Source organism: Coffea eugenioides, chromosome 4 (genome assembly GCF_003713205.1).
Source record: "Coffea eugenioides isolate CCC68of chromosome 4, Ceug_1.0, whole genome shotgun sequence".
NCBI lineage: Eukaryota > Viridiplantae > Streptophyta > Magnoliopsida > Gentianales > Rubiaceae > Coffea > Coffea eugenioides.
The window spans coordinates 4,606,100-4,619,346 of record NC_040038.1 but is presented as its reverse complement, the minus strand read 5'-3'; the positions used below and the strand labels follow the sequence as shown (position 1 = coordinate 4,619,346).

The 13,247-nt window shown below is 36.4% G+C and overlaps 3 protein-coding genes across 8 annotated transcripts in view; 1 reads left to right on the top strand and 2 right to left on the bottom strand.

Moving 5' to 3' along the window:
- Positions 1-44: 44 nt before the first annotated feature.
- On the bottom strand, positions 45-4,841 carry LOC113768333 (ADP-ribosylation factor GTPase-activating protein AGD3-like). Of its 5 annotated transcripts, none has more exons than XM_027312645.1 (9): positions 4,410-4,840; positions 3,717-3,793; positions 2,662-2,762; positions 2,081-2,151; positions 1,797-1,859; positions 1,273-1,317; positions 410-474; positions 243-303; positions 45-140 (listed from the first exon to the last, which is right to left on the bottom strand). In XM_027312645.1, exons 1-7 carry the CDS (start codon positions 4,467-4,469, stop codon positions 427-429), a joined length of 465 nt encoding a protein of 154 aa, XP_027168446.1. In that variant the 5' UTR covers positions 4,470-4,840; the 3' UTR covers positions 45-140; positions 243-303; positions 410-426. The 5 variants fall into 5 exon arrangements, with proteins under 5 accessions (XP_027168446.1, XP_027168444.1, XP_027168445.1 ...); XM_027312643.1 differs by having other exon boundaries at positions 45-135; XM_027312644.1 differs by having other exon boundaries at positions 243-290.
- Positions 4,842-6,330: 1,489 nt separating this feature from the next.
- LOC113768588 lies at positions 6,331-9,923 on the top strand. Of its 2 annotated transcripts, none has more exons than XM_027313007.1 (2): positions 6,331-6,415; positions 7,535-9,923. In XM_027313007.1, exon 2 carries the CDS (start codon positions 7,578-7,580, stop codon positions 9,702-9,704), a length of 2,127 nt encoding a protein of 708 aa, XP_027168808.1. In that variant the 5' UTR covers positions 6,331-6,415; positions 7,535-7,577; the 3' UTR covers positions 9,705-9,923. The 2 variants fall into 2 exon arrangements, with proteins under 2 accessions (XP_027168808.1, XP_027168807.1); XM_027313006.1 differs by lacking the exon at positions 6,331-6,415 and adding an exon at positions 7,110-7,187.
- A 420-nt stretch (positions 9,924-10,343) lies between these two features.
- Positions 10,344-13,247, bottom strand: part of LOC113767948 (signal recognition particle subunit SRP68-like) — a 4,123-nt gene continuing 1,219 nt past the window's right edge. The window contains exons 2-7 of the mRNA XM_027312153.1: positions 13,046-13,173; positions 12,697-12,903; positions 12,509-12,582; positions 12,063-12,192; positions 11,737-11,886; positions 10,344-10,562 (exon numbers count right to left, since the gene is read on the bottom strand). Coding sequence (XP_027167954.1) covers positions 10,344-10,562; positions 11,737-11,886; positions 12,063-12,192; positions 12,509-12,582; positions 12,697-12,903; positions 13,046-13,173 — 908 coding nt within the window. The remainder of the gene's footprint in view (positions 10,563-11,736; positions 11,887-12,062; positions 12,193-12,508; positions 12,583-12,696; positions 12,904-13,045; positions 13,174-13,247) is intronic.

The following is a 13,247-nucleotide window of genomic DNA, read 5'->3' as shown; positions in this document are numbered from 1 at the left end:
GTATCTCCATTTACTAAGAGCTTCTAATCATAAAAGGACCTGTTTGAAATAACGAAGATGAGCATCCATTGCACTACCTACAGCATCCAAAAACTCGAATCGTTTCTTTGCCTCAACAGTAGAAAGAGCACCAACCTGACCTTTCATCAAAAAGTTCTATAGTAAGACAATTTCGAAATTAGAGAATTCCATATCTTGATAGTTCTATAGAAAAAAGAAATGACTAGAAACTTAAAACAAACCAGATTGAACCGTGATTGCTCAAACACAGATCTTGAATTATGAAGTTCCTGGAACGTCCCTCTACCAAATTAGAATTTAACAGATAATGGTTACCCATAACCAATTATCTGATCAACGAAAGCAATTGGTAATAAATCATTTAATGTAAAAAACTAATGCTCAATACCTCCTCTAACGCAGCAGCTACATCATTTTTAGTGCTTTCCTCAATGACAAATACTTCTCGCGGACCTGAGGCAGGAATAGGGTGTTAACAATAAAAGAAGAAAGTACCAACTATATCAGCATGTGATTCATCACTGTACATCCTTTATTGGTATGTTAAGATATTCCAATTGTATATTTTGTTATATTTAGTAGCTTGTAATCAAAACAAGGGGGGTTCCTGTATAGTGTACAGCAGCAAGAGATTAGGAGTAACAAGCCAGTGCTCTATCTTCTCAACTAATGACTGGGTATGTTGATGGGTTAAGTTGGTAAAATTCTGCCTATACTTAGTTCAATGGAGCTTAAAAAACCCCACAGCAACCACTAAATATAAGCTTTAGATCTACAGTGCGGTGCAAAATAGGCTCCCTCACCATTTTGTGCGTGACTAGGAGAAAGAGAGATACTCTTAAGAGAGATATGGCTCTAAATATAGAAGTGTATACATTTGAAAGGAAAAGTACCAAAGGAAGGATGATTTCTTTGACTTTTAATGGATCTCATAGTTCTCTGCAGCTTCCTACTCACTTAAGAAGATTGATGCTTAGTTTCCTAAGTACCCCAAATTATAAAACTGCTAATTATCTCTAATCCTCAAGCTGCCTGGCATGTCAGTGGACTAAAGGATTGACATGGAAATGCTAAAGGATCTATTAAGCAACTGAAGTCATAATCTAAACATAACATGAGAGTAGGTTTCTCAGCACTGCCAATAATGACAGTAAATGAAATAGGAATTTTTATAGATCAACTGAGCTTCTCATAAAAAATTGATTTGAGAAAATAAAATCAGCAAACTGCCGAGGTGTAATCATGTAATACCTGGTCATAAGTAACATTAGCCTTATCAAAACGCTTACGAGCTTCCTGCAATTTACATGATTGTGTTGATTAGAATGGAAAAGATCCTTCAATATATAATAGTAGGAGGGAAGTCATGCAGAGTTATAATGATATATACATATAAACAGTATTACAAGTAACAGAGTAACAACAACAGGTGACCCTATTATTAAGCATCATCTAATGTGCAATCTCAGAATATAAAATAAGTCATAACTGAGGTGAAATTCTAATCTCCCACTTATTTCATTTGCTTTATTCCAGTTCAATATGCATTTATTTATTGAGAACACATGCAAGCACATTAACCTACCTATAACACCAGAAAAAGTGTTTAAGACCGTGGAGACCAGGGTGACTTGCGAACAAGGACACAACAAGAAACTATGGGGGAGACATCAAAGAGAGAAATATGCATTCCTTGAAGACCAAACAGGATTATATTCTGAGCACCTCCTTCATTTTATAGAGCAAAAGCCTAAACTCAAAGTGATGGCTAGTACCTTGACATCTTGAAGATCAACATTAGCAAAGTGCAGTAGCCTATCATTTAGTATGTGCTCCACCTGAAAAATTGGAAAGTAAGGAGAGGAATTAAAACAGATATAAGACTAGGTTAAATGCCATGGTGCCGAAGAAGTTAATGTATCTATATATTAATTGCATATTAGATCAAAGGAAGCCAAGGAAACTGAAAGTACTTTTAGTAGATTCTTATGAAACTACTTTTAGTAAAGAGCAAAAAGAACAAAATGAACTCTTTCAAAATTGAAAGAAGATTTATCACCTGCGATCGAAGAACTTCCTTGTACATTCCAATTTCTCTCAGAGCAATTGCAAACTTAGCCATATCAGGGCCTAACATATTCAATATTAAACTCCATCAGCATTAAAACCTGCAAAAGATGAATGATTGACCCAAAAAAAAAAAGGAGACCGAAAGATGAACAAACAAATACGCTGGCAAAACAAATACATCCTGCTTGCTTGGAAGAAAGCAGTATGTTAATCTTCACTTCATTTTGAACAATTATGACTAGATTTACTTGACTGAAATCCCATGACTTGATATTCAGGACATGTATATCAAGTTCTGCTGAGAAGGGCGCTGCCTTTTTCAAGTTTTACTTTCTTTTGTCAATTTTATACCAGTAGATAAAGTTCTCAACATAATCTGTCAGAAAATGACATGCAGAGATTCAGCAGGTATAGCGACAGATTTCATGCACATGGGGCCCAAGTGTTTTTGAACTCCTAGCTACATTTTGATAATCACAAGTTTTGGAGCATTAAGAGGAAACCAATTCATACAAGTCTGAAAATTTCCAAGCTGGAAAACAACTCATACAGAAAATAAACAAAAAGTACCTCCAAATGCAACAGAAATGGGATCATTGTGACCGCCTCCAAATGTTTCAAGAGCACTTGCAAAAGCAATGTCCCTATCGTATGCTTCTCCAAGACCTTCTCTGGAAAATTTGAACAAACAAATATCAAGTGTGTACTTCATGATGAGCAAGTTTAACAATAAAGAGTTATCCAAGTATATTTGCAACAGAAATTAATAGACAGTTTCATGGCCCAAAAAGAAATTAGTGAATCCTCTCAGTATCTAGTTTACCAATATTTCAGAGGCTGATATCTGCTGCAATGAGCAATTAACAATTCAATCATATCAAACAATCTGAGAAGGCATTCTTTAACAACGCAAAACAACATTACTGTATTAGAAGAAGAAGGCAAGAGAAGTCAAAGAGCTTCATTAGGTAGAAATTTCATTTCCAAGCAGCTCAATTTCATCGACCAAGAGTCTCTTTAAACTTAGATGGTTTTCTAAAAGGAAATTAGTTAAGCACAAAATCCGTGCATTGCAGTTGTGATTACCCATCCACAACATCATCTTGGAGGTATTTCTTCTCGTTAATACACCCAAACAAGCTTGAAAGACAGTTGTATCCCTCTCCACACCCCCATTTTTACAGCTACATTTGAAATTTAAGTCAGCATAAATAGCTCTTGTTCCTATCCTGTCTTATGCCAAAAGGCCCTTGATTCAAAAAGTATATCAATGTCAACAAATTTCATCTAATGATGTGAATTTAGACATGGAAGAAACAGAACCTAGTTTCCTATTTCTTGTGATTTTATCTTTCTTGCAAAATCAGAAGACTACCGTTTAAAGTATGTTATAAAACTAAAATAGAAGAACTTGGAATACGAAGTTATGTATCAAAAAAGACCTGATTAGATGAATGCAGAGTGCAGAATTTAACTAATACATAAACAAATGTTCAGTAGCTATAGCGGAGTAATGATCATACTTAACTGCACTTAATTGCAACCATTCTATACATGATAAGAAGTGGAATCATAGAAGGAACATGTATGCAGGATACTGAAAGAAAATGGAGGTTTAGACTTACGTGTACTTCCGGCATCCTTTAAAGAACTTTACACTTCTTTCCCTTAAATTCTCAGCACTCTCTTCCAAACATTGGATCTGATTGACAAGTAAAGTTTTAAGCATATAGTTGTAGTAGTACAGTTTTAGAATGAACAAGCAAAGTGATGCTATTTTGTCAAGGTTGTGCATCTCAGTTTGGCAAATGAAAAATCCGACAAGTAATTGAGATTCTGTCTGTAAAACACTAGCAGACTAGACAGTAAAGGAAACAAGCTGTAACAAATATATTAGCTAGTAAGTAACATGACTCCTAATTCCTGGCGTAATACTTCTCATTAGTAGGTTGTTTTTACTTCTTGAAAGTGTGCTACTTGTAGTCTAAAATTAGCATTTTCCACAGATGTTTCGAGCTCTTGTCAAGCCACATGGTGCACTCAAAAGAGCATTGGACCTTGAGGGTCCAATGCATCTGACTATGATCCAACACATATAAATCTTGCTCAGGTGAATAACCAAAGTCTCTGTTGCAACACAAGTCAATGTTGCCATTGACCCAACAAATGCAATGATCAGCAGAAAGAAAAACTAACACCGTGCCTAATGAAAGCAAATTAATATTTCCACGGTATTATCATTATGTGAGAATTGATTCACGGAAAAAAAAAATAAAAGTCAGAAGTACATAAATGGGGACAAAGAATTGAACTAAAACCTGTTGCCGGAACATCGGTGAATCATCAAGCCTTGCGAACTGCATCTTTTCCTCTTGCATCTGATCCTCTGCAATATAGCATCAACTAGCAATCCAACCCAACTTCATATGACCATGATCACTATCCCCACCGACAAATCTAACCATTAATATTCTTTTATAAAATCCTCAAAATTTTCTTTTAAAAAAAAAACCCATTAAAAATATCATGCTACACAATCTTGAATTGGAAAATTCTTGTCTTCAAGTTAAAAGAAGGCCAAGAAAAGTAAAGGGCAGAAAGAAGAGAGACTAAAAATGAAAAGGGAGTCGGAAATGGTTGATAGAGGTCAGAACAGAGCGAAAATAGAGGAGACAATATGGGAAAGGGGGACCAATTTATGCGATATTTCATGGCTGTCACTAAAAAATGGAAAAATACCGTTGTGGGGATGCTCATGTTTCAATTCTCATTTCTATCTTGGTGCTTTTTAAATTGAATTTTCCTTAATAATTTCCACAGTGGGGTTTAATTACTTGTTAAATGAATCCAATCCAATCCAGTCCAGAGTAGCAGATTTCCAATATTAGTATTTGATTATTGTAGCAGCTATAGCACTAGAGGTGAGGTGCCTGGGGCAGTGACTAAACCAGTGGTTGATGTATTTAATTTTGAGATGCAATGATTAACTGTCTAACATGACACATTAGTGCGCGCCAAATGCCTCCCCTGTCCTTTGCCAACTCCAAAGTTTAAATGGCCACCCACTTTGGCATAGCCACTTTTCATGAAAATCGTAACAGGGAAAAGAAAAAAATGAAAAGACAGAAAGAGAGAATACACTTTTGCAAAGGCAGCAGTGGACATGGACAAGGGATGAAGGGAACCCCTTTTTTTTTTTTTTCTGTAAAATTCATAAGAAGCTTCCAATTTTATCTCTTATGAAACGACCTGTGAAGTTATTGTTTGCATGTCATAACATGATATGAATAATAATACAATTCTTTAAAGAATATATGATATTTGGAGAATTCATGCTGTTCTTTTTAAAGAATTTGCTTTTGCTTTGATGTCCAAGATCGAAGTTAACCTTAAATTTGGATTAGATACCAACAATGTATTTGCGAGATTTCCATCGTTTTCAATTTAATCTGGTCAGACAAGGCATTCAATGGCAGCCATCCATCAATTCGTTCAATGATTGTCAACTTGCAAGTGGTATCAAAATAGACTAGAAAATGAAATCAATCATGACATTTTTTTTTTTAATTTTGCAAAATGCAAATCATCCAATCCGTCAACAATTCACAATTTCATAGTACTATACATGGGATAGGATGGGAAGCCCTGCATGCAAGTTGTATTGAGATTAGTGAAAAAACATGTGGAAATCTTTTAAAATTTGTTAAATAAATTGGTGTGAAAAATGAACCAAAAATGAATAATCTATACTAACAGACTTTACCCTATAAAAGAAGTACCCACATACCCACTAATTGCTATACACTAATTAAAAAAGGCACTGATATTAATCTTAAATTCCAAAGCTGCAAATTGGAGAATTACTGGTAATCTACTACGCCAGTAGTCAAAACTATTTTCACTAAACTTTGCTTTAATTGTCTATGACTATTCTCGTATATAAAATTTCCAAAGATGCAACCTTGTACATAAGTACACAGCACCATTTATAACGCACTATTTATAAGCTAATGTACTATTTGATGTTGGATAAACGATGGAAAACCTTTTAGATTATTCTGGGAAGCAAATCTCCTTCTTCTGTTTTTCATTGATTTTTTGTTTTGGTACCATGAAAATTTTTTTTTTTTAAAAAAAGCTGGCATGGGTAAGTGGTAGCTGTAGTAATGGGAATGCTGTAATGGTATACTGGTTCATGAGAAAGGTACAAGAAGCTAATCGACGTTCTTTCTTTCCGACCCCAGAAAACAAAAATCTCTCTGCTTTTTCACATCTTCATTTCATCTCAAATATCAATCCAGTAACCTTTAGCTTCTTCTGATAGGTTAGTCTTTTCAGACATAAATTTCATTTCCTCATCTTTACTTTTTAACACAGTCGCATATATGCATACAAATGCTCATTCTTGCATTTTGCTGTATGAAAAACTTAAAGCTGCAAGCTTTTAGTCGTAATACTAACGGGATTTTTGTGTCGAACTTTTATTTTGGAAGAACCAGAAGATTTACGTGAGGGCAATGCTTGTTTTTGTGTTTTCTGGTGGTTCTAACGTTCTGCTTCGGTTTAAAAATTTGAACTTTTGCTGTTTCTTGATCATAAAAAGGTACTTGCTTTATTTTACTGATTGAAGATGAATACTGACGTTATTACTCCATGTTCTTTAACGGGGTTGATTTATTGTAAAAAAGGAAAATTTTGCAGAAAAAAAAATGCATGCTTGCCCAGTTAAAAGAATTTGAGTTTTATTATGTACTAGTAATTGTTATTATGAGACGGCCTTTAGTCAGGAAATTTGATGGATTTTACCATGCTGGGGACTTGTCAAATTGGATGGCTTTATCACCTTGGCCTTTGGTTCTTTGGCGGCATTCATTGGTTGCTTTACATTTTTTATAAATTCATTACTTTTCTATTTAGATCCTTCTTTTCGTGTTGTTAAAACCTCATGGGATTTCCATTTCATTCTCAGAGGCTATGGAGCTTATGTAGGGAATTCAAAACTTCAGAAAGTTGGTTCATAAATTTAACTGGTAACATATTGTCAAAGGCTTACTAGTGAGGGATTGTGATCTGCTGAATTTGGATGTGATATTTAGGTACTTTAGTCCTTATTTTACCATAGAAAGACTTTCAAATCTCGAATTTCTGTAAATTTTTGTCTGAGTTCCATGCAATATGTATCTCATTTGTTAGACTTTACATGTGAGTTTGGTTGAAAAGCCACTCTTATCCTTCCAAGCATAAAATAACTTTCAAAGAAATTGCTGCCTAACTACAGTGCATTTGTCACTGCTAATGTCATTGTGGAGTTCATCTCTTTGAACATTTATGGTGTTAAACTGTGAATCCTTCCTTAGTTCCGTCATTCCTTGCCTCCTTTTGAATTAGCTTCACTTAATCTGCATCGCTAAGTGATAATCAATTTTGCTTCTTGGCACATTAGGAGCATCAATTCGAGAAATTTCATGACTCTGGGAACATGAAACATGATGAGCAGGATAGAGGAGTATAACAGAGAATTGGAGGCTCTTCGTGTAAAGGAGAAAGTGGAGAACATGATTCATAATGAAGACTATGCTGGTGCAAGGGATACTTTGCAAAGAGCCCGTAATCTTTTTCCGCTTGATGAAATTGTTCCTAAGCAGACTGTATGTGAAATCCTATCAGCTGCCAATATCAACTTTCCAGGTTGTGAGATTGACTACTACTGGGTCCTTCAACTTGTGCCATCAGCCAAGATATTTGACATAAAGCATCAGTATCAGAAACTTAGAAACATGTTGCAACCTTTGAAGCATAGGTTCCCAGGTACAGATGTGGCTCTTAAACTCATAGAGGATGCTTTCTTTGTGCTTTCTGACAATCAAAAGCGTTCTGAATTCAATTTGCAACGTAGCACCGCCTGGGAAAATTATGAATCACCTCCTCTAGAAGCAACAATTTCCTCTGAATTGTCTGAAATGAAGGGAGGAATGTCTGCTCTAGCCTCTGGTTATTGTCAAAATGTCTCTTTAGAAAACCTGGGGACAAGGAGTCAGGATTGTTTGACAACGGGCATGCATCTAATGAGAAATGGAGGAGCTTGGTCAAATTCTACCAGTAATACTTCCGAAGGAGATGTGGCAGAAGTTAGGCTTGACGTGAACTCTCTATCAGAACAGAACCATGCTGTTTCAAGGGATCATCCATCCTCTTCCAGAAATATGGCCCATGAAGTGCTTTATCAGGATATTTACAACTTCGATGATGACAGAGAAGTAGATAATATGGAAATAGGCCAAATATGGGCAACACATTATCAATCAAATGAACATCAAAATCGCCGATATGCTCAAATTATCGCCAGGTCTATGTCTACAGTTACTGTGATGTGGCTGAAACCAATTCCAGTTACTAATGCAGAGAGAAGATGGTGCGAGGCCGGGCTACCTGTTGGATGTGGATCTTTTCGACTGGACTTGGAGTTGGGAGAACACGTAATTGCACCTTTGCAGTTCTCCTACAAATGCGCTTTGAATACTGAAGTGGCAGCACAACAGTTTGACATGGATCCACAGAAAGGTGAGGTTTGGGCGGTTTATGAGGATTGGAACCCCGAAGAATGGTCCTACAATCCTGAAGTTACAAATAGTTGCAACTATAGATTAGTTGAAATTCTCTCAGATTTTTCAACATATACTGGATTTGATTGCACGTATTTGGTGAAGGTTCCAGGTTTCAGGAGCATTTTTCAGAGGGAAACGGGAGGAGGCTTTTCCATCACTATTCGTGTCCTTCCGCGCATGTTATACGCCCTATCCCACAAGGTTCCAGCATATAGGTTAACTGGAGAAGAGATTGATGGAGTAGTCAGTGGGATGTTGGAGGTTGACCAGTTAGCATTGCCAAATAATATGAGAGGAAAACCAGACGAGGCAGGGATGTGGAAGATGGAAAAGCCAGGAGGTAAACCAGATGATGCAATAATGTCGGAGAGAAAAAGCCCAAATCTTTCTAGTTCTACAGGTCAGGTTTGGGCTGTCTACTGTGGAAGAGATAAAATGCCTCGGCAGTATGTGGTTATACACAACGTGTTCTCAAGAACCCAAGTACTTGTTAATTTTTTGGAACCTGAACCAGACTTGGATAATAATTGGTGGCAGAAGAGTTTACCTATCGCATGTGGAGCATTTAGCGTTGGAGAAGTAATCATGGATATGAAAATATCGCAGTTGTCACATCCAGTCAAGGTTGGGAAAACTATGCCTGGCTACGTGATTTATCCTGCAAAAGGCGAGATTTGGGCTATGTACCAAAGGTGGAACGGTGAGTGGAAGCTTTCTGATCTAGAAAGTTGTGAATATTGGATTGTTGAAGTTCTATCAGACTTCTCAGAAAGAGAGAAGATTGTGGTAGCTAGGCTGGGTGAAGTGAAGGGCTGCTGCACTTTTTTTCAGCGGCTGCAGCTGGACGGCTTTGAAATGATTTGTGAAATTTCAAGAGCTGAGATCCATAGTTTTTCCCACAGGATTCCTTTTTGTAAAGTCCCTGGTATTGGAGATTATGGCATTTCAGAGAGTTCTTTACATTTAGAACCCAACTGTTTGCCTCCAAAACGGAGAAAGCTGGCATGAGCATTAATTTACTGGATGGAGAGGTGAAGTGTGAAAGGGCCGGGTTGTTATAGACTGAATAGTTTGAAGGCTTCTGAAAACGAAGTTGAATTACTCATGGCACAATTGCCATTTTGCGGTGCAAACTTGGTGTTAAGATTCAACAGAACTCAACAACTGAATAATCTTTGCATTCGTTGTTCCTGATGGAGAAAACGCTTTCCTTTTTTTCAAGCTTTGTTTGTCAAACCGCTATTTAAATTCTTGATTTGTGTGTTTTTTCTCCAAGGTTTCAGGTGACGGCATAATCTTGTTTCAATACTGTTCTAGAATGCAGAAAACCAAAAAAACGTGCAATTTGAGATAGCTTTGGCAAGACACATTTGCAAATTAAAATCTCCAAATCTCACTCAGTCATTTTCCTTGATTTGCCACATAGCCAATTAAATTACAAAATTCACAAATTATTGTAATTCAATTCGAAGTACCAACTGTTGATTTACAGAATCTAGAGAGCCAAAATTTTGATGGCGATTTGAATCTTTTCCGAGTACCACAAAAGTTGCCACAACTCATCGTCGCTGAATGGTCAATCTTTCACGAGTATCACTGGATGGATATAAAAACTCGCAAAACAAAAATACTCCGCAATAAACCTACTCATCTCCAAAGTCTACCTAAAAAGCTTTTCTTGTCCTTCTTTGTCCTGTTCTCCAGTGATGGGCATTCTATTAGATTATATGCCAGGTCAAGAACTATTGGACTCCGAGCAGCTGCCTGGAATGAAGGTGGGAAGCGCTCAATACGTGACATTGACTTGACACTGGCATCCACTGCTGATTCATACACATCCAGGTTGTCCATAAGAAATTTCTCCAACTGAAACAACAGAATCAGCATCCAGTAAAAGGTTAAGCCATAATAAATACAGAAGCGTGATTGAGACGTGCTTAAAGAAGTGCTTCAGCTATGCATTTAAAACGTTAAACTAGACTAATTTGCAACCATTTTAAACATTAAAAACAGAGACAAATCCCAGCTCAAAATGCGTTAAAATATTACCAACTTGTGCCTAAAACAGAAGCAACTTTGGAAAGGAAAAGAAGTAAACAAAGGGAAAACAAAAAATTATGCACACAAGATGAGGAGCAAAATAGCCTGTGTTCTTCAAATAATCACAAAGGAAGGATAAACTGTGTTGAATACATGGCTACATAAAGAAAATCCAAAAGAAGGACCGGCTTTGAGAAAAAAGTAGTAAAAGATAACAATGCACATGTATTCATGGTCCAACAAAGTATGTTCCACCAACTAAGCATTGTAAATAAGGACTTGACCTAAAAGAAGTTCCATCACAGATGGCACATATAGGCAAAGCATCACAGTGGTGTCGTTTATCATATTCTAATGGAAGCAAGAAAATTTCAGTACTAGGAAATATTCCAGCAGAAGAAATTAATGCATGGTTTTTGATCGACAAATTCTATGGCCAGTTTATTCAGAGAATCCTCGTGGTTCAGCACTATAAGATGACTTTCAAAGTGTGAATGGTGAACATGCATAAAGCTGATCTCTAGGACCAGGCAAAGTACTATGACTACAGAGGGTCCATGCAACAGTTTATCCACAAATCTCAAAATAAAACCATGCTTTTAGTTGCATGAATTAATTATATACAAAAAAAACTTGAGGAATAGAGTGTAAGTAACATGTAAGCAAATCTGAATGCCTTCACATATTATGTAGCTAAGATACATATACGTAAAGTGTATAAAGCGATGCAAACAAATGTGCAAATTTTTAACATCAATATCTAGAAGAAAACGACAACATCAATATTGAAGGGCTAACAAAATGCATAATCATAATTTGAGATATTCAAAAACCATTAACACATGGCCAGCTTAAAAGAAAGTGAAATCTAATGAAGCCACATCAGCATAATGGGGAAATTAATAGTAACATCATACTTTACATGCTCCAACTATGATTGATGCATTTAATTTTCTTCTAGATGAACAAGTCCAGGACCTAAATTAAATGTGCCACAAACCTTCTTATCTTTTCCAGTCAATGATATAGTTGAAATCTTTTGTGATAGCTTTTCTGGAGCCTGCTCTTCCTCCATGATGGCTATTGCATGCTCTATACAGCTGTTTGATCTACTTTCTTTTTGCAGTGTCTGCAACTCCTTTATCACAGCCTGATAAAAAGATAATGGACAAAAATAAAGAGACAAACAAAGCAGTCAACACGTGAGTAGACATGGAAGAACAAGCTGCCATAAACATGATATTTCATAAAAGAAAAATAAAAGATGGCCCTTTGGTTATGACTTTTTAAATTAACCAAGTCAGCCACAGAGGAAAGTATGCACACCTGATCAGCTGTCTTCGAATTTTGAAGCTCTTTAAGGGCTGTATCAGCTAGAAAGCGAACTTTGCAGTACAAAGCATAGGCTTCTGTTCTCTTTCCAGCCAAACTGTAGGATTTGGCTAAATAGAAACACCTGCCAACAAATTGACAGCAAGGTCATATGTTGCACAATGAAAACATTCTCAATCCTAACACCTCTTACCAATTTTCATGGTAACAATAGAAAAGTAGAATAAAAAAAGCAAACTTAAGAATATACAGTTATTTGACAGGATAAGTTAAGAGAAGACAAGACTTTTAGACAATAAGATAAACCTACAGCCAACTTATACATTCACAAGAAAAGAGTGAAGTGACAGCCTGTAAGAGACAAAAGAAACAAACAGCCAAAAAAAGATAAAGTAGTGACATAAACCGAAGCTCTGAAAACCAAACTTTTGAGCTCACACTCTTCAGCAAAAGCCAACTCTTCTGGCTTTCTATCTCTTCCAGAGCTAACTAAATCAGAAAGATCAGCAGCATTCTGCCAGTTGGAAGAGCAGTTACTAAATTTCGACACTTACAAATATGCCTACTACTATTGCTACATGCACAAAAAGATTGCAAAAAGCTAGCTATATGAATTATGGGTAATCACCTGTAACAAAAGGTCATATAGTCGGACAAGCTCTTCAGGCTTGGTAACTTTTTCATTCTTATCATCACGGACCTTATTGAGTTTGCTTATAGCAATGCTAACCAATAACTGGTTCCTTTCGATGGTTCGCTGTCCTAAAACAGCACCAATTGCTTTATCAAGGCCACTAAGATCATCTTTCATGCTTTCAGAATTTCCTGCACTAGCCTAAAAGAGAGCATAACGTGAAAACCAGTAAATCCGGAAGGAAGGAAAAAAACATATCATCGTTCCTAATAGGAAAAAGTGCACTAAGATGACAAGTACTTGATTACACAAAGAAAAAAAAAAGGGAACTCATGCTCCTCACCAAATCATTGCGAATGCAGCTTCTGGCTTCATTATATGCAGCAAATATTTTGTCAAATGTGGCAAGTCTTTTATCTGCTGGAAGAGAGTCTGCTTTTGGGCCATGAATGTCCTTCTCCAGTTCCTGAGCTGATCAAATTCGCATCATAAGAAAGGAAAACCTTCAGACTGGATGATAAAGCTATAGAAAGTACTAATCAACT